This window comes from Mizuhopecten yessoensis, unplaced genomic scaffold (assembly GCF_002113885.1).
Source record: "Mizuhopecten yessoensis strain PY_sf001 unplaced genomic scaffold, ASM211388v2 scaffold10477, whole genome shotgun sequence".
NCBI classification, from domain to species: Eukaryota; Metazoa; Mollusca; class Bivalvia; order Pectinida; family Pectinidae; genus Mizuhopecten; species Mizuhopecten yessoensis.
Window position 1 is genome coordinate 684871 of NW_018408566.1, and position 24403 is coordinate 709273.

Consider the following 24403-nt stretch of genomic DNA (forward strand, 5'->3'; position numbering starts at 1 on the left):
CTTATACATAAACATAACAAATTGCCACTCGACAGTCCAACCAGCATGACGTAACATACATGTAACACACTATCACCCCTTACTTAACCGTTATAACTCTCACCCAAATAGCATTTAAAAGGTTACAATGAATCATCTGATGTACATCTTAGGACACGGGGAAACTGTGCTGCTGTGCTACGACACCCGAACGCTGTGTTACATTGTTTTCTATGAGAATGTGCTACAACACAAGGAATCTGGGTTACAGGATGTTCCGACGTAACGGGGTACAACACAAGGAATCTGGGTTACAGGTTATTTCGACGTAACGTGTTACTATACAAGGAATCTGGGTTACAGGTTATTCCGACGTAACGTGTTACTATACAAGGAATCTGGGTTACAGGATGTTCCGACGTAACGTGTTACAATACAAGGAATCTGGGTTACAGGATGTTCCGACGTAACTGGGTACAACACAAGGAATCTGGGTTACAGGATGTTCCGACGTAACGGGTTACAACACAAGGAATCTCGGTTACAGGATGTTCCGACGTAACGTCTTACTATACAAGGAATCTGGGTTACAGGATGTTCCGACGTAACGTCTTACTCTACAAGGAATCTGGGTTACAGGATGTTCCGACGTAACTGGGTACAACACAAGGAATCTGGGTTACAGGATGTTCCGACGTAACGGGTTACAACACAAGGAATCTCGGTTACAGGATGTTCCGACGTAACGTCTTACTATACAAGGAATCTGGGTTACAGGATGTTCCGACGTAACGTCTTGCTATACAAGGAATCTGGGTTACAGGATGTTCCGACGTAACATGTTACTATACAAGGAATCTGGGTTACAGGATGTTCCGACGTAACGTGTTGCTATACAAAGAATCTGGGTTACAGGATGTTCCGACGTAACGTGTTACGAAACAAGAAATCCGGGTTACAGGATGTTCCGACGAAATGTGTTACAACACAAGGGAGCTGGGTTACAGGTTGTTCCGGGTTACAGGATGTTCCGACTTACAGTGTGACAAAACAAAGAATCTGGTTTACAGGGTGTTCCGACGTAACGGTTACAACACAAGTAATCTGGGTTACAGGATGTTCCGACGTAACGGGGTACAACACAAGGAATCTGAGTTACAGGAAGTTCCGACGAAACGGGGTACAACACAAGGAATCTGAGTTACAGGATGTTCCGATGTAACGTGCTTAAATACAAGAAATCTGGGTTACAGCTCCAGAGTGTTGTTACGTACCTAGCTGTTACTCGAGGAATAGGATCTACAAAGTGTTTTAATGCACCCAGGTTTGATTTTAGGAATCTGCGCTACTAGGTTTTCTGAGTAATATTGTTACAACAAATGGATTATGCGCTACAGGGTTTTCCGTATCATGTTACGACACGGAGAGGCTTTGCGACATGCTTTCCAATGCACCATGCACAGATATCATTTTCCTTACACCGAACAATTAAAATGACGCATAGTTCTAAAGACCGTAAATGTTCACTAACAATTAATGCTTGGGTTGTTTCCAGCTGCCATCTACAGCTGTTACATATACATCGATGTTATTGTATGTCGCAGTAACGTCCTTCTCCATTCGAGCGACAACGTATTTCTTATTGATAAGAAAATTGTTTCATTATTCAAGATAATGTGTCTGAAACAGGAGAATGAGTCAGGCAGCCACACAAATACTCAATAAAACATCCACAACTGGAGCTGAACAAAAGTAAAAACATGTTTTATGTTAAGTTACAGAAAATATTCTAGGCGGTCTCAAAAATGGGCGCTGTCTTGCGGGAAAATACAGGCCCTCGCGCAGTAGTGAAAACTTAATTGGTAGTGATAGACAGAACTAACATTGCCAGTCCGCTGTGTGCTGCATAACACTGGCAGAGCCAGGGGAGTACATTAGGTGGTGTTCTGATGACTGCTCTTAGTAATACAGACACTACAATGTAACGCACAAATTGTCTTCAGAGCTACCTGGTAACGCTGACTACAGATGCAATGGTCCTGTAAGCCACACGGAAGTATTTGTTTCCTGTGATTAAATACCGGTTTAGAAAGGAGATGAAATTGTACAATTTGCTACAACATTGTGACTGTCTATAGCTTGTTTCACAGCTGTTCACTGGTGACGACGTGATTGGAGTGACCATACAGTTATTGTGACGTGTCTGTTCTGGACTAAGACAACTGTCATCGTGTTTTGTCCCGTGAATTGTCATAGTTATAATAGCGTCACACTACACACTCGGTTATAATGGATGCTATTCCTTAGGTACAACTTAATTTTCAGGTAGAATATTTTATTTAACTATTGTTTACAACTAACGACGTTTGTTCCTATACATACTACACAAGTAAACATCATGCAAAATCAGTAATAATATTGATGCAAATCAGTGTGTGTTCTTTCACTGTTAGAGAATCTCAAGCTTTTGAGAAGATTACATTAACAATGCTGTGATTCAGAGGAATAAACATCATGGAATTACTGATTATCAACGTAAGAGGAACGGTGTTTAAGACCAAAGCCAAAAACCTAGCAAATGTACCGCCAGGTTCTCCTCTAGCAAATCTTGACAAGACGTCTGAGTATTTTGATTCAGAAAGTGGTGAGTTTTTCTTTGACCGTAGTGCCGAAGTCTTTGATACTATCCTTGATTACTTCACATCTGGAAAACTACACATACCGACCTATGTCTGTGCCGAGCGGGTCAAGGAGGAGCTGTCCTATTGGAAAGTCCCGGAAAGCCAGCTGGCCAAGTGTTGTTGGAAGGCCTATTATCAGAAAGACGAGGAAATGGACGTGCTAACAAAATTACTGAAGCATGTACCTTGTGTTGAAAATAGGGCCCAAGGGATTGCCACCAATTGCTGTGAATCTCCCAACGTTATAAAACCCTCTCGGAGCGGACAGGATATTAGAGATCGGACGTGGCAATGTCTCAATTACTACACGGACGGTACATTTGCTAAGGTAAGATTGTAGTATTATTGGGAGTTTTTCTGTATTTTATCGCACGTGTAAACATTATTGTTGTATCTACATTCTACTGATTATATAATGCACACACGAACCTGACCGAGCAGACGACACCAATCCCTATAGTATTGTAACATTCGTCAGCTGATGTCGGAGTGTACGATGGTATGATTGACGTGACGATCTTATTCACAGTACACCTTGATTTATATGATATACTCATAACGTATTGCATTTCCAAACATTTAATTGAATACGAATCATTTCTTAAATGGGGTAATATGGTTGTGTACAAATAAGACTTTTCCAAGCGTATTGGGCATTTGCAGTGAAACATACCAATTTGATATTAAAGCATTGAACTGCTTTCAGTTGGCATTCATAGGCTAGCGGTTCATGTCGGATTTGCCAAATCATGTATGTATCGTGTATGCTTGTATAAATAGAACAGCCATCACCCAGGGAGGCTAAGTGGTATCCAACGTAGCAATTATGACGTCATAATAATGATTACGCCACTAATCGGCCCATGGCATTCATAGCCGATATGAATTCCAACTGAATTTGGTATGGTTAAATAATGGCCATGCCATACGATGGCAAATATTGTCATTTAACAACATTATAGATTTCATCTTTTCTAAGGTTAATGTCTGAAAGTTGAAGTAATTAAAAAGGGTGGCAGGGTGTAGAGTAATTTCGATTTATTTCCCATTTTAAGTAGGATTTCATGTTGCCGTTTCCTTCGGTTTGGTGTCGCGGGATTGCCGTGCCTATTTCGATTCGAGAATCTACCTAGATTTACATTATTAGGAGGGGATATACTGATGTATTTAGAGCTACCAGGTTAGAAATAAAGTGATGGCTTTCTGAATTAAATATGTTTTGATTACATAACAGACGATATAGTGACCTTTATGATGTTGCGGTAGGTTGATCGTAGTTCTGTCTGGGGATCCGTTTAACTGGTGGAAGTGTGGAAAGCAATAACCCACATATAACATGGCCACCATCTGTTCCAATGTAATCCTTATTTTCGCTAAAGCACCTTTTCATGTACAAGCAACAGAATTATAGGAATCGATACAAAAATAGTTAGTTATTTTTTAGAAAATAGATGAACTGAACATTCTCCAAACAGCTTATGATGATCTGGTTGTATCGTACTCAAATTAAAAGAGGATTTTCGAGATAATTGTGTCGTCAGTCAGATAGCATGTTACTTTTAAATATGATACATGTACATGTGGATATCTTATCTAAATCTAAGAACATTTAACTACATTGGAGGTATTCTATTGTGTAGTTCATGGTATAAGTGTGATAAAAGCAATCTGTCCAAAAGAATGAAAAATGCTACACAACTACTACACGAGGAGTGTGACACTGTCCGCCTTGGCTTCAGGAGAAATGTTTGTTCGGAATACATATTCCTCATCTGCTTCGTTGATGGCAATAGAGCTGAACGAAAAGTCTAATCAAAGGGGAAAAGATAAAAACTAAATATATCCAATGTCACTGAAGTATAGCATATAAGTGCTGGTGACATATATTTGATATAATTTTGTAACACTCCACAAGATGCATTAACTTATATATTAAATGCGGGTTGCACTTCTATTTTGAGAATAGTGGATCTATGATAACACAGATGTACGGACAGATCGACGGAAAAATATTTAGAAGGTAGCAGAATTGTCTGCCTGTGTCTGCATTACCTCGGTATTAGTAGAAAATAAGAGCGTGGAAACAAATTAATAAAGCGATAACAAATAAAACAACAATCAATGAATTAGTTGTCTGACAAATTCCCAGGTGAATTATTAATAGATTTTGATATATTCCAAAAACATTCATTTTTCAAATTGTCTGGTTTTAAAATTATGCTTCAAATTTCATTAAAAAAAATGAATCACAAGTCATCGTTGTAAAGTCCCCCTTAACTTCAATAAAATGAGTGCCAGCATCATCTGCTATGATTTAGTTCAGGGTAAGTTTAATTTCAACGACGTTTAACGTTATTGTAGTACCATAACATGTGAAATAATGGAAACCTCTATCACTATCTTAGATAAGCTCACTAAATATATCATAGTCAACGGGAAACACGTCATTATTAATGACGATGTTGATGTTATATTGTGGAGACTGAATACAAGGAGAATATTTCATACATCAATATCAAATTATCTGCCTAATCCGGATTTCATTTGTTTGTATAGCGCATTGAGTAATACATTTAAATACGATTTCATAATAGCAGTTTATGTGGTATTACCAAGTTCTTGGCTTGGTGTAGACAACTACCTGGTCATATAAGGCGACAAATTATGTGGGGCGCCCTGCGTTTTTCGGTGGTTTGATTCAGTTTCATCTGTTCTTTTCGAAAATTATCTTTTTCTTTTTGATAACAAATAGATATTCAGTAACAGTGGGTCTTTCAAATATGAATGACTCGATATGAGTCAACATTACAACAATCCAAGTTCTAGTATTTATTTATCTCCAGTTTTTACATATTGGATCAGTTTAGGGGAACCACTATTTGTTATGTACACAGATGTTTAGTTCCAGAAGTGTTATATTATAGAGAAAAAAAACCGTGTATGTTTACTTACGTAATTATATTGCCAAAATTGCATGAAAGGTAATTTTAGGAATCAGTAGCTCATTACGTTATATTATATCTAATGTCAAATGCACTTGAAATACCTCACCATTCTAGCTCCTAGCATTCTAACACGAACACAATCTGTTTCAGTATTCTTTGGTCTTAAATTGGTCTTAAAGTCTAAACTTGACCTAAACAACGTGTATTTTGTATGGTGCTGTCAGCAGATACGGCCTAAATCTTACACTATAGGTAATCATGTGTACATTATCTACTTGTTAACACATTTTGGGGAGCACTGAAGAACGAATGTGTAATCCTTTATTTTTAATCAAGGGTAACTGTCTAGGTCATTTTGAAGTTTTGTTGTCCTTGGTATCATATTGCTTGTGTACAATGGTGCTATTTCATATATATATATATTGTCTATGCATTGAAGTATATATATACATCATCGTTTGTCGTCGGTGTCGGTTCCATATGAAGTGTGGCATCTATACGTTTAGCTTTCTGCTGTAGCTATGTTAGGGATTATGGTGTTTATGTCAACCATCAGCGTGTCAGCTTCAAACCTTATCCGAACAATCAAATATACATGAACATAGCTATTCAAAACATCCTCAAAATATAGCAATTCAAAACATCTTTAAAACAAAGCAATTAAAATATCCTCAAAACATAGCAATTCAAAACATCCTTAAAACATAGCTATTAAAACATCCTTTAAACATAGCAATTAAAAACATCCTTAAAACATAGCTATCAAAAACAACCTTAAAACATTGTTATCATAACATCCTCAAAACATAGCTATTAAAAACATCCTAAAACATAGCTATTAAAAGCATCCTTATAACATAGCTATTAAAACATCCTTCAAACATAGCAATTCAAAACATCCTTAAAACATAGCTATTAAAAACAACCTTAAAACATTGTTATCAAAACATCCTTAAAACATAGCTATTAAAACATCCTAAATCATAGCTATTAAAAGCATCCTTCTAACATAGCTATCAAAACATCCTTCAAACATAGCAATTCAACACATCATTAAAACATAGCAATTAAAAACACTTTTATGATACACTGTGTTTTACTCCCCAATCACCAGTAATCGCTTACATTACTGTGATAGTATATTGCTGTAATTGACTCCATCTTACCACTTAGTATATTGTTGCGTAGGCGAATAATCGGCTATCGTACATCCCGGGAAAACACTACATTGTACATATTAGCATTTGGAATCCATTTACTCAAATTGTATATTCTTTATCATTTAACTTCCTACATCACGGAGTCTTTCAATAATTGTAAAATTCGGAAATCTCGTTAATAACGCTTTGCCTCCTAAGTCGAAAGTCAGATGAAAAGTATGTTGGCACGGGCCATGGGATTTTGGATGTGAATTGCACATTTATGTCTATGAGAGTTGTTTTTAAGTCAATAATAAAATTCTGAATTTAAATATTGATTTAATGTGTAATAACACGCGTTTGCTCAGAGGTGTTAATAGGATAGCATACTTAACGTTGCAAATTTGAGGTTTTTGAAGTAAAACCAATTTTCATGATGTAATACTTACCATAACTTTAGTATGCATATACAATACCTACACCCATCTTTGTAGCCCAAAAACAAAAGATTCAAATATCCCTACCTCCCTACCGTGACGTAACCTCTATCTCGATGACAGAGCCACGGAGTGATCTCCCTTCCTCAAACCCCCTTTTATGGAGCCTAAAGGCAGCCAGGATGAGGAGGCAAGGGGAGGAATACAGGGTGGGACTCCATAAAGTTATGGTAAGTATTACATCATGAAAATTGGTTTTACTTCAAAAACCTCAATTTCATTTCAGTAATAATTACCATAACTTTAGTATGCGAATTCGTCTTACCGTAGTGGAGGCTTCGAATCCAGGCAGACCAGGCTGACGGAACAAACTCGAGACATGCTCAAGGTAGGGAAAAGGTTCAAGGAACCCCCCTAATAAAGCCCCGAAAGTAATTAAAAAATGGAAAACCTCCCCGTGAAACGAGCAGGTGTACCACCGTGGTGCCTGATAGCATACTATTTAAAATCACTGAATTACTGTGGAGGAACAGCCACAGACTGTGCAACCACCACCGGTCCAAGGGAATACAATCCATCAGAATGAGAGGCCAAGGACCGGAGATAAAAATCCGTGAAGGTAGTCTGTCCGCGCCAGAAAGCTGCGGACATGACCTCCTGAAAGGGGGACCCATTGAGGAGGGCCCATGACGCAGCAAGGGCCCTGATCTCATGAGCTCTCACCTTATACAACGCCCGAACCTGATCATCCGAGTGGTCGTAACCGTACTTGATGACCTGACAGATCCATCTAGACACTGACTGAGAAGAGATATCCTGTTGACCCTGCTTAATGGGCAAAAACAGACGAGATCGAGGACCTCGCCCCCCCCTGGTTTTATCGAGGTAAAACCTAAGCGCCCGACAGGGACAGAGCAACCTATCCCGTTCCTCAGCTCCAACGAAGGCAGTCAAAGACGGAATCTTAATCGGATCGGGCGAGAAGCCAGGAACCTGATTCTTAGCCATAAAGGCAGGATCAGTGAGAAGGGTAACGGCAGAGTAATTCCTGGACCATCGGAGGCAAGAGGGGTGAGAAGACAAGGCATGAATCTCACTCCTCCTTCGACCTGAGGCCAGGGCAACAAGGAATACCACCTTGTAAGTAACAAACTTCAAGGAGGCAGACGCTAAAGGCTCATAAGGTGCCCGCATCAGCGATTCGAGCACCAGTGGCAAATTCCACTGCGGAGCCAACTGCCGGACCCTAGGCCTGTCCAACCCAAACCCCCTAATCAAGGCAGAAAGAGAGGAGGACGAGCCTACCTCCGACCTACCATGAACAGAGAGAACACTAGCAATGGCCGTGCGATAACCAGCGATAGTGCCAGGGGCAAGATTGCGGTCCCTAAACAGCCAAAGAAGGAAGTCCGCAATCACCTGGACAGTAGCCTTGATCGGATCAACCTTCCTGCCGACACACCAATCACAGTAAATCTTCCATCGTGACTGGTAGACGGCAGATGAGGAAGCCCTAATTGATCGAGCGATGCGATCTGACACGTCCCTAGAAAAGCCCGCCTGAGCGAGGCCTCCTGAGATAGCTTCCACGCGTGAAGGTGGAGGATCTCCGGACGAGAGTGCATCGTCCTGGAACGAGGCTGGCGAAGGAGGTTCGCTCTGAGAGGAAGAGCCAGGGGCTCTTCCACCAGAAGCGACAAAAGCTCCGGAAACCAAGGCTGCCTCGGCCACAGGGGCGCTATCAGGAGGAGGGAACACTGATGCTCCCGAAACTTCTGCAGCACCCTGCCCACCATGTTGAAGGGTGGGAATGCATATGCATGCATTCCCTCCCAATCCAGAGACAGAGCGTCCACGGCCCAAGCCCTTGGATCTGGTACCGGAGAGACAAACGTTGGCAACTGATTGTTCAGTGAAGTGGCGAACAGGTCTATGTGAGGCCTGTCCCACACCTGACAAATTCCCACGAAAATCGAGGGATTCAGTTGCCACTCTGTCAAAACCGGCTGGCGGCGCCTGGAAAGAGTATCCGCCAGAACATTCAACCTGCCTGGCAGATGCTTGACACAAATTGTCAACTGCATTTCCTGACATAGAAGCAGAATGCGGATAGCGAGGGCACACAGGGTGTGAGACCTGGTTCCCCCCTGTCTCTCCAGATACGCGACAACCGTAGTGTTGTCCGTAGCCACACAAACCACCTTGGAATGCAGGATCTCCCGAAAAGACTGCAGAGCCAACAGAACAGCCCTCATCTCGAGCACATTGCTGTGCTCCGAGAGCTGTTCCCCAGACCACTCCCCCGACTGGCAACGCCCGTCGAGATAAGCTCCCCACCCTGTCATGGATGCATCCGTGTACAGGGTCATAGTGGGAACTGGCTTGGACAAAGGAACCCCTCGGAGAACATTGTCCTGATGAGTCCACCAGCGTGCGTACTCCTTGACCGACTGGTTCAGAGGAAGCAAGGCTTCCCAATCCCTTGAAGAAGGGACCCAGTTGGCAAGGAGAAACATCTGGAGAGGCCTGATGTGAAGTCTCCCTAAGGGGACCACATCGGCCAGGGCGTTGAGATATCCCAGAAAACTGAGAAACCAACGTACCTGGACTTGAGACCGGCCGATAAAGGTCAGAGCAAAAGCCCTGGCCTTCTCGAACTTCTCCATCGGTGGAAGGGCGATGCCCTGAACCGTATTGAAACGGTTCCCCAGAAAAACAAAATCCTGAGATGGGGAAACCTCCGACTTTTCTCTGGAAGGAATGAAGCCGACCTTGAGTAAGAGTTTCAGAACCAACCGGGTGACCTGTACCAGAGACTCTCTCACTAGGTGGAGCATGAGGGAGTCGTCGAAATAGATGTGAACATCTATTCCTCGAGAGTGCAGGAATCCCACGACCACCTGCAGCAGCTTGGTGAAAACCAAAGGTGCAGTCGTGAGCCCGAACGGCATGGCCCGGAACTGGAAGACCTTTCCGTTGCAAGTAAAACGGAGGTACTTCCGTGCCGACTTCTTGATGGGGATGTGGAAGTAGGCGTCCTTTAGATCTACTGAAGTCGCCCACATTCCCTCTCTCACGGAGGCGATAATACCCCGAGGAGTCTCCATCTTGAAGTGAGGAGAATCTACGTGCTTGTTGAAGGCACTTAGATCTATGATGGGACGCCACGCCCCGGACTTCTTCCGAACCAGAAACATTCTGGAGTAGAACCCGGGAGTGCATCCCGACATAGGAACCTCCTCGACCGCGCCCTTGGAAAGCATGGTCCTTACTTCCTCCTGGAGCGCCAGAGCCTTTTCCGGATCCCCCGGTGGAGGAAAAAAGATTGGCTCTGACGCTAAGGGCGGATCCCGCACTAGCGGAATGCCTAACCCCTCCTTGATCACAGACAAGGTCCATGCGTCTTCCGTAATTTCCTTCCACTCTGGAAGGAAAGCAGAAAGACGACCCCCCACAGGAAGATCTGGTCGAGGCAGATCGAGACCTTGCCAGGCAAGAGAATCGTCTGCTGACCCGAAGCCTAATCCTGCGGGAGAAGGACCTAAGCTTGAGCCGAGAGGACTGCATTCCTCCCGGCCAAACTCGTCGTCTGACACGACCAAGGAGGGAAGAAAAGAGTCAGGAACCCTTCTTCTTACCCCCAGGAGGGTTCTTACCCTTCTTACCCTTCCATTTGTTGCCCTTGAAGGGAGGCTTATACTTGGGCTGCGCAGAGGACTGCGAAGCCGAAGGTTTAGCCTTCTTCTTAGGAGGCGCTGACCCCTGCGAGGTACTGGCCTTCTCAGCCTGAATCCTCTTCACCAGAAGTGCAGAGGCGACCGAGTCCTCCTTCAAATCCTTCTGAACAGAAGGAAGGGCCCCTCCAAAAAGAGTGGACCCTGAGAAGGGGGCAGTCAACAGTCTGGAACGGTAAGGCTCATCGACCGGGCGATTTTTCAAAACTGAAAACCGCCTAGCCAACAAGACATTGACGAGGGATGACACCTGTAAAGCTGCCAGCGCTCTCAATGCCCCGTTCAGGGCAGAGGTCACTCTGTCCTGGATGTCGGCCTGCTCTGTCTCGGTAATCCGACCCTCAGGCAAGTCGGATACCCTATATAGACAAACCGTCAAGTAGTCTATATACGACAGAATCTGGATGGAGAGACGCAGCAGTCTCTCCATCTTGTGGTGTTCTTTGGGACCGAACACCACCTGGTCCACCGATTTACCGGGCCAAGCTGCAAGTTCCCTCGATTCCAGCTTAGCTGGTTGAGGGGCAAGCAGACCATCATGTGTGGCATAGTCAGTGGCGTGCACCTCTGACAAATCGCCAACACTGAGCTGCAACCCAGCATACCCAGGACTACGGGTTGAAGAAGAATTCTTCCCTAAAACCCGAGACTGGGCGGTGGCCAGAGCTGAAGACACAATGGTGCCTTCTGGCAGAGAGCGGTCCGACCGAGCGGACACCCGAGGAGCCACCAAAGAACCCAAAAGGGTGGTGGACTCGGGGACAGATGATGCCGAAGGTGGTGGGCAAACCTCCTCCCCAAGAATCCGGGAAACGTCAGCCCTAAGGCCCCGCATACCGGATAACACATGCTGGGCCTCAACCTCAGCAGCCTCAGGGTCTCCCTCATCCTGGAAGTCCTCCTCTGAGGGCAAGCCCTCCTGAGGACTGTCGTCAGACGACTCGGAAAGACCAGCGTCTATATCCGAACAACCAGGTGAAAGATGAACAACATCATTGTCCTCTGCCATACCCGCGCCCTCAACGTCCATAGCCTCCACACCATCCAGACCAGAAGCCTGGGGCGGAGGAAATGGGCCAGCCAGAGGGGCCAACCCGAGAGAAGGCTCCCCGTACCGGCGTTTAGGTGCAGTGCGCCTAACGGCCGTGGCTGTAGGTTTAGGCTTAGTAGCCAAAACCCTACCCTTGGACCCAGAGACCAACGAGCCTGCCCGAGAGGCAGAAGTCCTAAAGGTCCGACACACCTTCTTAGGACCGGCCGATAAGGCCCCCGAAGTAGCAGAAAGTTGGGGGGGGTCAACAGAACTGCTAACACGTCTCCGCGAGGGAGAGACCAAACCCCAAGGATTCCATGACGGAAATGCCATGGGGTTAAACCCATATCCCGGAGGATAGGGGAAAGGTCCCGCGGGCTGGGAGTGACCCCAGAACTGGCCAAACTGGCCTGCCTGAGACTGGGGCTGGCCAACTTGCCCAAAGGGCGAAGGTGGACCGCCACTCCCTCCAGGTGGAAACCCGGACATGTACGGGCTAAGCCCGTAACTGCCGGGATGCTGCCGCAACCCAAAACCATCCGCAGGCTGGTAAGGGCGGCCCAAGGATGGTTGCCCGCAGGCACCCGTATACCCTAAGCCAGGGGAAAACGGAGGCCGGAAACCGGCCCCCTGTCCAGCAAACCCAACCCCTGGGGGGAAACCCCCCAGGTTCCCAGAAGAATGAAACTCGGGACCGGACCTAATAGGACCGGGTCCGGGTAACTGACCGGGAGGGTATGCCTGACCAGCATTGATGCCGGGATTAGTGAGCTGCGCGTCACTAATCCCGGTAGACACAGACAATCCCGAAAGAAAGTCTGTTGTCACACCAGGACCTGAACCCGAAAGAACAGGCCCGGCACCAAGACTGTCCCCAACGACAGCACCACCTGGAATGCCGGGATCACTGACAGAGTCAGTGACCGGCGGCCGGTAGTCCCTACCCGAAGGCAAGCGCGAAAGCTTACGGGCGTTCCCGGCCAATTCGACCCTTGGCTGTGCCAAGCCAGGGTCAGGCTGCCCCTCCCCTACTCCAGGGAGTTCCTGGACAGGAAGGGCCACCCCCTGCTCACGAGAGGGACTTGCCGAAGCAAGACCCCCCGAGACAGGAACAGAGACAGTACCACCAGACCCCAGAGAGCTGGTGGCACGACCCCTACCTCTCTGCTTCCCTCGCTTACCGGAAGAAACAGACGAATCTGTCTTACGGTAAGTTGAGGGTAGCTTTGGAACAATGAAGTCCTTGCCCTGAGATTTTGACTGTGAACAAAGTTCACAAGGCGAAACCTCACTGCAAGGACGACACCTGGGACAGGCATCATGAGGGTCCCGTTCCACAAAGAAATGGGAACACCCATGAGCACTACCTCGTCGCTGTCCCGACCGAGACATACCCTCCAAAGCGAACGTAAACAAAAAATTTACAAGCAGATAAAACGGGAAAATAAGGATAAAATACGATAGTACAAAGTACGCAACGTAGAAAGAATTTCACCCGTAATATAAATCAGAAAACGGTTAAAATAAATAACGTTTGCCGAAACAAACAACCGTCACCGAAATAAACAGAGGTCGGAAATTAACCCACGATAATGGCGGACCGTGGCACACCACCGGCACACGTGGAGTAAAATAACCGGCCGTAAAAGGCACAAAAATAATTTTCAACAACAATTAGTTATATCAATAAAGGCAGATGGGTATAAGGCACACAAACTGCGCAAAAATATGAGTTGACACTCAAACCAAACCGACAAAACAATGTTTTGAATTGGAGCAAGCTCCGTGCGTCAGCATGCAGCAGGCGCCATAAAAGGAAGAGGAAGGGAGATCACTCCGTGGCTCTGTCATCGAGATAGAGGTTACGTCACGGTAGGGAGGTAGGGATATTTGAATCTTTTGTTTTTGGGCTACAAAGATGGGTGTAGGTATTGTATATGCATACTAAAGTTATGGTAATTATTACTGAAATGAAAGTGTCCATCGTGTAATTGCATTTTGCCCAGAACAGCTCTGAAAGCTATTACTATCCTCTATGGTTAATAACTTTGATTCCGTCACACCGCTATCTGAATGTAATCACTAATTCCATAATACTCCTTTTTACCATTATGTGTTTTACCACGCGTGTCGTGTAGACAACCTTCACACCAGAACACGTCCATGGATATATAGAAATAGGCCACTCATGTACATCAAACGGATATCAAAGACAGTGAAATAAACGATGTTTTTATACTGGATCTTACTCCTCATTTTTAACTGCTATTTCTTATCTAGATTGTTTTCAAAATTTAACCTTTATTTTATAATGTCGTCTTAGATTAAAGGCATGAGCAGGCTTGACTCTATGCTCCAGAACAAATTTATACGATAAAGTTTTAACTTTGGGATTCGATTATACCCCGTGCTACATGTATGTTACCACTGTCGTATACTTTTTTTTATTAACTATTTATTACAAAAATAGAAAATTAACACAACAGTAAATGGCTAAGGCAGACAGACAGACAGGCTGGTTTTTTGTTGTTGTAATCACATGTTATTACCACTGGTGTGGTTTCAGGATGTGTCATTGCCACGTACATGTATTATACCTTCACATGGAATATTCAGTTACATCAGTAGTCAACCTATCGTTTCACATAAATATTTAGATTAAATGATTTTTCAAATTGTTTTATCCATGATAATCGTTGTTTTTTCTTAAACATTGCATATTCTTTCATTTTAAATAACGAAATTGAAAAAAAAAATTCGCCTTTCAGTTAGAATATCATATGGTTTGGAGATCAATTTAAAAACTAGACGGGATACAATAAATGTACAGAACAGAGACATCTCTGATGAATAATCCAGATAACGGGTTTCCACATGTTGAATGTTGACAACGAAAACCATTGTCAGGCAAACAATGATGTTGTCGGGTAACCCCTAGTGTTATCAATGATGAGCATGGCCTACCCCGAGACCAGGCTACGCTACTACTACAGAACTCCTGATCGCTGGCTAACTATGTCAATATAGATACAATCATCAGGACACACTGCATAGTCTCCCTTGTAAATGTATTGGTCATTTGAACATTCAATTCATTGTCAACATGCGATTGTCGTTAGTATAGTGACTGCTATACTGTACACCTCGTATACTCTGTCAGAGAGAAAATCGTTTTAGAATGATGTTTGAAATGTTTTTGGTGTTGGATAAGTGAAGTGATGTTTGTTAAACTTCGGTATGGTTTGTTGACGGTGTTGCAGACATATGTTGTGATATTTGTAAGACTTGCTTTATGATTCTTGTACGGCGTTATATTTGTTTGTTGTTGTATATTTAAGAACTACAGTACGATTTGATTACAGTGCCGTATTTGTGGCGTTATGTTGGTATGATTTGCCGAGCGATTTGTTTACGTGTACATGTGGTTTGGTGTTTGAAAAATTGCCTGTGAATGCCAGTTAAAAACCATTTAATGCTTTAATATATATCGTTTTGGGTATGTTACTGTCGTCCAGGTTACCAAATGATTTGTTTACGATGTAATGCATGAGCTTTGTTGTTTGTTAGACTTACAGTACGATTAGTTTAAAATGGTGTATACGTGTTGCACAATTCCTTTTTTTATATTACAGATATGGTACATCGTGCTGTGCGTTTCTATCGTGCTATCTACCGCCATCTTTATCGTGCTGTCTATCCCGGAATTCCGTGTGGATGCTCCGAACACTCTTCCGTTTCCGTACAATATTACGTCTGAGCCGCTCCTCATGTATTGGTACACAATGCCACACCCAGTACTCATGATCAGTGACGGGATCTTCAATTTTATCTTCATGGTTGACTGGCTCCTTAGGCTATACTCGTGCCCTAATAAGAGGGAGTTCATGATGGGGTTCCTGAACATATCTGACCTTGTGGCCTGGGTGGCTATCTGGAACATCCTCTGGATCGAGTTTTATCGAGACGTCTTTCATTTTAAAGGCGCATTCTTCGTGTTGTTCGTGATCGGGACGTTGTATGCCAGTAGGATTTTCAGGGTGTTTAGATTGATGCAGCATAACTGCGGTGTAAAGATTCTATTACTCGCTCTGAAATCCAGTGCGCGTGAGTTATGCATACTAGCTATAACGTTCGCCTGTGTCTCAGTTATATTCGCGTTCCTGCTATATATGTCAGAATTACAAAGCACCTCCAACATTAGATTTCCTAACGCCCTAACGGCAATCTGGTGGGCAATAGTCACCATGACAACAGTGGGATATGGTGACTTTTACCCTACAACCCCTCAAGGGTATTGTATTGGTGCTCTGTGCTCACTTACTGGCATTTTGCTTATTGCACTTCCGGTCGCGGTGACGTCATCGAACTTTAGTGACTTTTATAATTTTAATAAATTTAGGGCTAAATATCAAGAGGCGCTTACAAGGGAAGGGAAACAAATCCCTGAACACAATAAGGCGGTATCGGAAGTACCTGCCACGTATGTGTAGATGTATGCTGAACTGGCAACCACGCCCAACATAAATGGTCACGTACGATGGAGGTAGAGGCCACACTGAAACCATTTGCTATTGAGAGGTTAACAGTATTTCCTCTACATTTCACAGAACTCTGTCTCCCGTTTTACCCGCTCAGGATGTATTTGACACTCCCTCGGGTATAATGTTCTATCACTGCCTAGGGTATGACTTGATAGCACGCAGAAAGAAACAATAGGATGTCGTCTAGGGAAAATACATCCTGACGTCATGATAAGCTGCTTTCGACCGGAGAGGTCGATTTAAATTCAAGATAAAACACAGATTTCCAATTTTGATAATCAATGTTTTCAAATATATTATTGATAGGATGGGGGAAAGGAATCGTTTGCTACGTTGAAGGTATGACGGTATCGGAGCCCTCGGGGCGAGTTTCTTAAATGTCTAATCTTAGGCTTGAAGGAGGTACCGGGTTACACCATCACAAATATTGTCCCTCAGATAGAGTTTTCTCTGTCATGCTCTCACAGTAGGGGAAGATTAATATCCAGATAGTACCTGTACGACTTATTAGAATGCGTCGTGGAACTTGTCCGACAAATGAACATGCTGCAGGGTGATATGAATCTTTTATAGTCTATTAAACTTATATTTCCCTTGGACTCTTGATTGCTTTTTTGAGATAATATCTTTGATTTTTGTATCTGTGAAATCGAAATTAAAAACTTGTTTTTGTATATTTTATACTATCACCATACATACGTTAATCATTTTTTCAAGAAGGTTATTTCAATACCGATATTTCGCTATAGTTTGTGCCTGATTGAATAGCATATGGTACATGTATGTGCTTACGTTACATGCAAGCTTTGTATCACTTGATTGTCCAAGTAAACGGAATGTTTGTGTATCTAGATATATGTATCTATTATGTTCTGTAATATACGCGTGTATCTTAAATTTCTAGGCATTTGGAAACCTGGCTGGGTAATAGGCAATGGTACCACTACTAAACTTAATTCTGCTGTTAAGTCATTATGTCTTTACTTTTAATATCTGTGCTTTCTTGAGGTTCCAATTCAACTACATAGATGTTTGTCGTCGCCGTTTTCCATCATCTAAACGAAAGATCTGACACACGAATGAGTCACGTCCCTTGCCAGTTCCTGGACTTATATAAAGCACAGACAAACTGTAACACCGCGGACACACGTCGAGATACCAGGTATCATGTATCCAGTAAACAGAATGTCCACCCACGTCGGCATTTCCTTTAGATCTTCCTCTTCTTTAGCGGTAACTCTATGCTTATATTAGTCACATCTTACATCGTTAGTATCATAATCGGAATAACTTGATATTTCCTTGACCTTTCTTTTACCCCTTTACAACTGAAAGACATATGATTAGGAAGAAAACAAATGCGACCTTGCGCTAAACAATCCTACAATGATGAATTGAGAGAGGCACTCTCCTTTTCAGAAGAGCTTACTGGAAGTTCGCATCGGCAAACTCAGCTGAGCTTGAGTTTACAAGTGTTGTGGTATCAATTTTGATGGTAAATCTCAACAAAGTTTGAGCTTGAGAATTTAGGAAATGTTTTGATACCGAAGCCTGGTCTTTTATTTGTTAACTTTCTTTAAAGATCATCTATTTTATCAAAATAAGTAATTAAAGGGAATGAATAATGAGCTTTTCATATTTATCTTCATTTGTTTGCGCATATAACTTTGCTTTGTCTCGTAAGATTGTCTAGACATACTAGCGGTAAAAGTATTCAGATCAAGTTTGTCAGCTTGTGACGTCACATTGATTTCCGGGGTATATTTTTTGTAAGAAAAAAGTATGGAATAAACAGAATAACTAACAGTGTCTTTAGTAATACAAAATATATCAAAAGATGTTAAAATGTTAGCCACACTCGTGAAATAAATATTTGATATTACTAAAGACATTGTTAGATAATCTGTTTATTACATACTTTTTTTTACAAAAATATACCCGGGACGCGATGCGACACAACAATCTAACTTTACACACCATTTCACGTGCGCGACGTCACAATAGGACTAAAATCACGGAGTCTTTAATAAGGAGAAATTCCGATGCCGCGAGCGCGAAACTGCTGAACTGGTAATGCATTTACCGTTCAAAACGTTATTTGATGGTTTCTGAACTTCTGTCATTTCAAAATGAGAGAAAATTTACTATTTTTCTGTAAAACATGACATAAGAAAAATATGATGTACCTATGAATACTTAACCAGATGTTAGTGGAAGACTGTAACCAGCATAGATTGGTATCTCTCTGATTTCCTGGCCCATCAGTTCCTTATCTCCCATGGTAAAAGATAATATAGTATAAGAATTAAAACGCAGTATTACACGGTTAACACAAATACGCAAAACACATTAAAACTACATCAGACACATAAAACGTTAGACATCATTTAAAACACATTGAAATCATTGGTATAACAAATGATTTATCAGGCATTCAAATACAAGTAGAACAACTATAAATAGGCCCTCCAAGGTGTGAATCAGAATCTGGGATTACAAAACGAGTTTGACAACGGAGCGAGAACATGCTTACCTTTCCGGAACACCTTCACTTTTACGTTTCATGTTTGAAAGAAAAGAAAGGGATACACCTCTTAGCTAAAAAAAAAACCTCAATTTTATTCCTTAATATCCTACATATGGGTTCATGCAACAAGTCTGAAACAAACATTTTCTTCACAATTATAAGTGATGAAATGGTAGCTTTTACCTTCACATGTAAAAATGCAATAGAATACTTAGGAAGTTGATTTAAAATACAAAACATTTTTGCACTTAACAAATCTCAATGCACGCTCCTGGATTTTTCTAACATTATGTATCTTAGTAAAATGCTAACCTTAAAGACAAAGCTTAACTGGACATCATAAAGAAGCGTAAAGCGTTCTTTTCCATCCCAGTTACATGTAATGACGAATATTCAAATAAATCAAATTGCAATGAGCTGTCTAAAGACCCTCAAACAAATATCAGTGACACACACAGTTTCTTTTAATGTTAAGGGCCAGATACCCCATTTAAGGTGGCTCCACACATCGTCATCAGCGTCCATTTTCGTGACGTACTTCCGGAAAAAGTACAGCTCGAACTCAATTATCTTGATCGAAATGTGCATGTACACCGTGTCGTCATTTCCGTATTGCGTATCGGGCATTCAATATCGTAGTGCAAATTATAGTAACACCTGGGCCGTTTTCGTTTAAACGGTCAAACCGATCGGACCACTGTTGTTCGTTTTTTAAATAAGGTCGGACCTAGTAATCTGATGCTGCTTTCAGGCGAGCCTTGAGAAAGCCTTGCAAGGCCTGCATACATATTTGCAGGTCCGCCAGGATTTATACCCGAAATTGTTACATTTATAAACGGTCAAACCGGTTGCTCCGCATAAACGAACAGGCCCCTGGTAAACAATAGTACACGTGCGTGCCGATGATATGTCAACACCCGATATCGAGATTTTACCGGGAAATGTATAATAACACGTACTTCAGGAATAAAGCTTTCCAATTCATAGACATAAACAGACTCACGGGAAGACAGTAACATGAGACCAAACGACCTCAAGAAGGTCATATAGGAAACGCATGGAATGCGACGTACCGACTTCACATGTGCAACACGAGTTCATAAGCTCGAGGTCGTTACCATTTTCGCTGTTGAGGGAGTTTAGCTCTGTCGATTAAATCGTGTTTACAAATGTAGTCTACTTACTCTGTGATTTTTTTTTGCAAAATATCAAGATACCTATGAAATGCATGTGCGAGTGCACGTGAGAACGACATACCATGCGATAGCCTCTGGTCACATATGTACCTGACATGTAATTATAAATATACCGTGAGTTAGCGGACTGTACGTGGAATGATGTCCAAAGTGTACATGACTGAGGGTAATTTGGTTCCATTAAAGAACAATAAATTGATAATTTTGATATCATATTTTTGATTTATTTCCATCGTTTTTGTTATATGTAAACAGAGACAACTGCCATTGTGAAAATGTCACCCCTCTGCAAAAAGGTCCGATTTTTTTCAAGGAAGATAACTCTCACCCGGATCGAGGTGATTGTAAAATGTAAAATAAATTAATTATAAAGCCATTGTGTATATTTTGTTCAATTTCCCATTCTATATGTATAGATCTTTGTGTCCTGTTTGCTTTAAGCTTGTAGATTATCACTTTTATCCGTTCAAATTCAATAAAAAAAACACTTTGTGTAACATGTGTTACATATTTTGCGATAAATAAAATATTTGTAGGGTTCATTAGAAATGCTTCTTTTCACTTTATTATTGTTGTTATTGTTCCGAATAATGTCACACACACAAAAAAACGGAAAATAGTATTATTGACGGAAAATTCAATTTTTTGGTATTTTTTCCAAAAAAGTCCCCAAACTATCGGAATGTAAAGATTTTCATAAAATCAACTCTACATAGTTGCATAACCATTATATGAAAGTTTCAACGAATTTGGCTGGTTAATTGCGAAAGTGTGGAGCCACCTTAAGACGATATTTTGTTGCTTTTTAATGTTAGTCTCTACAAGGAACATCAAATATGTCTTGTTTGACCCTCAATTGTCCTTTTAAACCAATCGACAAAAAAAAAAAATCATTGTTGGAAGAGATGAAAAATATGTTTAAGCAGACACACTGGATCAAGACAAAACAAATAGCATCTTTAACAACAACATAAAGCCAAGCGCTCTGACAGACCAACACCAAATGTGGTATCTGTTGCCATGCCATATATGAAAAAGTGATTGACACTAGCGACCATAGACGAAGTTAACCGGTCTTTTTACCACAGTAGTTTTTAAATTCGAAAAGTTGGATGCTTAATCAGGCATCAACACACAATGCAGACGAACAACATTGATGGACATCATTGGAAGATAACCGAGAAACAAATTCCCCACATATTTGGGAAATGAGGGGACTAAACAGTAAATATTACATTTTCCAAATGTTAAGAAGTTGGTCGTCAAATCTAGGAACGCAAGTAAGTCACGTATAATCTAACACACGGTGGTCAGGTGTTTATGAAAGCACAAGGACAACTGTAAGCCCTCGTCGAATGGATGCCTTTCCAGTTAAAACACCTGGGGATGTATTCATGAAACTAATCGAATGCTCAAGCATGGGTTATGTGCTCAACCAACTCACCTTTCCAGAATTCTTCCAAATCTTTGACAAAAATGTAAAGTTTTAATGATTTATCAGCGGAACCAGATATTTGGCTTGAGCACAGAATGAAAATTTAAGCATAAGAATGATTTATCGAATAGGGACCCAGGCTTCGTTCAATAATGGTCAGAAGGAAAAATCATAAAACTTCTGTTAATAAGATTATACTTTGGAGTAATAGATCCATCATGTAAACTCAATATGCAGGTTGACTGTTATCGTACTTCTGAGGAGAGACAATTTAATGACCGTTGTATTGATTTCTTCACGTTTGTCATAGGCTTATTTAGTGAGGTGACAAACCACATCTTAATGCGATCGGGCAAGTATATTATCAGTTAGTTCCCAATCGCATACCGACAGTTGAAGTGTGTGTAATTTCTTAGTGGATGGTTGTTAGTGATTTATTTGAACATTTATAAAATATAGTCAAGTAAGAAATGACTATTATTCATGACAAAAATAATATTTAAAAATTGGTTTATAGGTTTGATAGTGAAAAACTCTTTTGAAATGGAGAAACATATACAAGTCCCGTGATCAGCAAGACATAGCACTAAACCACTAAACATTAAAACAGCAAGTGCCACATACGTCAATTAGAGATAAAGGAAGATAAGTCATAACATAATAGCCTTGTACATTTCTGGTCAGAATCACTTTGGTTTTCTGTAGCTGGGTACATGCAACGTAAATCCTCAAGTCAGCAATAGCGACACATAATATAAACATACACCACGTGTCTGTCTAACGCCACAGTTCAGTTCTGTTTACCGCCTGATCAGATAAAACATTTAATTAAATACGTTATGTACTTCAGACGTTTTTGAGATGTTAACTCCATAGTACCATATCTTCATTGAAAACAACACTTGCTATATTCGGCAATTAATTAAACAATAAATCTCTGAAATAAACAGGACCTGCGGAAAGTGTCTGATTACCGAGAATTAATGAGCGTTAATTCACTCAAAAAGCCAATGTTGTTTTAATTATGTTTACCACACTGCTACAAACAGCTAACGCAATCGGGAATTTTATTAACAAAAGGTTACAAACTAGGTTTAAGAAGCGGAAATGAATTTAATAAATTTATTGGAAGAGTGTCTAAACTGAAGGACGTGTGGAGCTGACGCTCTCCAATGATGCTTGTATCCAAGAAAAACAACGAGTCACTCCCTGACTGTTTCGCTGATAAATCTTGATTGTCATTTACAGATAAACAGTGGACTGCACGGCTACATATTGACCGGTTACGAGTATGGAGACAAAATTATTTGTGTTTTGTAGAATACCACATCGACGAATTGAAAATGACGACCAATTAGTCGCCTCGGTAATCCAATAGGAACAAAGATCAAACCGATTTATTGCCAACTGAGAACAATGAATAAAGAGACAGTACTTCAGCGACAAAAACAAATCAACGATTTAGAGGAGGTTTGTATGATGTATGGCCAAGAATTCGTGGCAGGATTAATTTGTTACAAAGACAAGGAAAAAGCAATATGACCCGATGCTGTTACATCTAACAGGACATGACTTAAGGATCCGTGCCCCACCGTATTGTGTATTTTTCGTATGTGTAACTACCTCCCCTAGATAGGGTTTGGATTATCTGTAACACATCTTGGCCAGTATACTTCCGTTAGCCAGGTAGCTCAGTCGGTTAGAGCGGTCGTACAACAATCTTACATTATTAGTCCAGTGTTGGAACCCCGCGTTTACTTTTTTGAACTCATGACACTATTGCTTTGGGTTTTTTTTCGGTTTTATTTGTTAATTTCATCTATAAATATTTATGCATAAGCTTTATTTTAGCCGGATAAATCAGTTTACAATTTTGTAGCTGAACGGTGATCCTTAAAAACAGTGTTTTAGCATTTTCATGTGTCTGAGAGTCAGCGACAGAATAGTAACTACAAAGAAATCAAAGTTAACGTTCCAAAAACTGGCAAAACATAGGACAAACTTCATCAGAAAATCTGGCGGTATTATCATTATTTACAAAGAATGTTTACAACGATTTTTAGTATTTAGAAATACAAGATCTGAATATGTACAGTGGGTAGAATTAAGTGTAGTTCCATTTCAATCTAGTTTGTTGTTAGGGTGCGTTTATATTCCACCCGAGGCTTCTCGATATGCTACAGCTGAAGCTTTTGATGAGATTGAAAATGAAATGATATGTTTATCTCAAAATGATTTCAATGTGGCTTTAGTTGGGGATTTCAACGCTAAAACACAATGTAAACAGGATTTTGTCATCGCTGATGAAAATTTGATTGATTGTCTAAAATTGAATAAAAGTGATGAATTGTATAAAATTATGTTTAATTATGAAATTCTACTAAGGTATGGAATACCTCTGGAAAGGTACAGTAAGGATACGTCTAGAATGAATAATTTTGGTTGTCGCTTAATTGAGTTGTGTTAAAATAATAACTTGTATGTTGCAAACGGTAGACTAGGTAAAGATTTATATGATTGGGAAACTATATGTAAAGGAGTTAGTGTCGTTGATTATCTTATAATTTCATCAAAGGTTTTTCAATGTTCAAAGCTTTGAAATAATCGATTTTGATCCGCTATTCTCAGATGTGCATAGTAGAATCAGTTTTGAATTAAATGTCTATGTCTCACCGATTGTGACAAAAAATGTAGAAGAATTAGTAGAATATATTGGGAAATTTGATATGGAAAAGAAAGAAGAGTTTGTAAATGTC

General features: G+C 41.3%; 1 protein-coding gene across 1 annotated transcript; it reads left to right on the plus strand.

Moving 5' to 3' along the window:
- Positions 1 to 47: 47 nt before the first annotated feature.
- On the plus strand, positions 48 to 17086 carry LOC110460741 (potassium voltage-gated channel subfamily C member 3-like). Its single transcript, XM_021513846.1, has 2 exons — positions 48 to 2988; positions 15581 to 17086. Exons 1-2 carry the CDS (start codon positions 2494 to 2496, stop codon positions 16436 to 16438), a joined length of 1353 nt encoding a protein of 450 aa, XP_021369521.1. The 5' UTR covers positions 48 to 2493; the 3' UTR covers positions 16439 to 17086.
- The last annotated feature ends 7317 nt before the right edge of the window (positions 17087 to 24403 follow it).

What these genes read in the sequence shown, in the direction of transcription:
- LOC110460741 (XM_021513846.1), top strand. Translation starts at nt 2,494, where the DNA reads ATGGAATTACTGATTATCAACGTAAGAGGAACGGTGTTTAAGACCAAA. An exon ending in CGGACGGTACATTTGCTAAG is followed by an intron (nt 2,989 to 15,580) that starts GTAAGATTGTAG and finishes TTTATATTACAG; the next exon opens with ATATGGTACATCGTGCTGTG.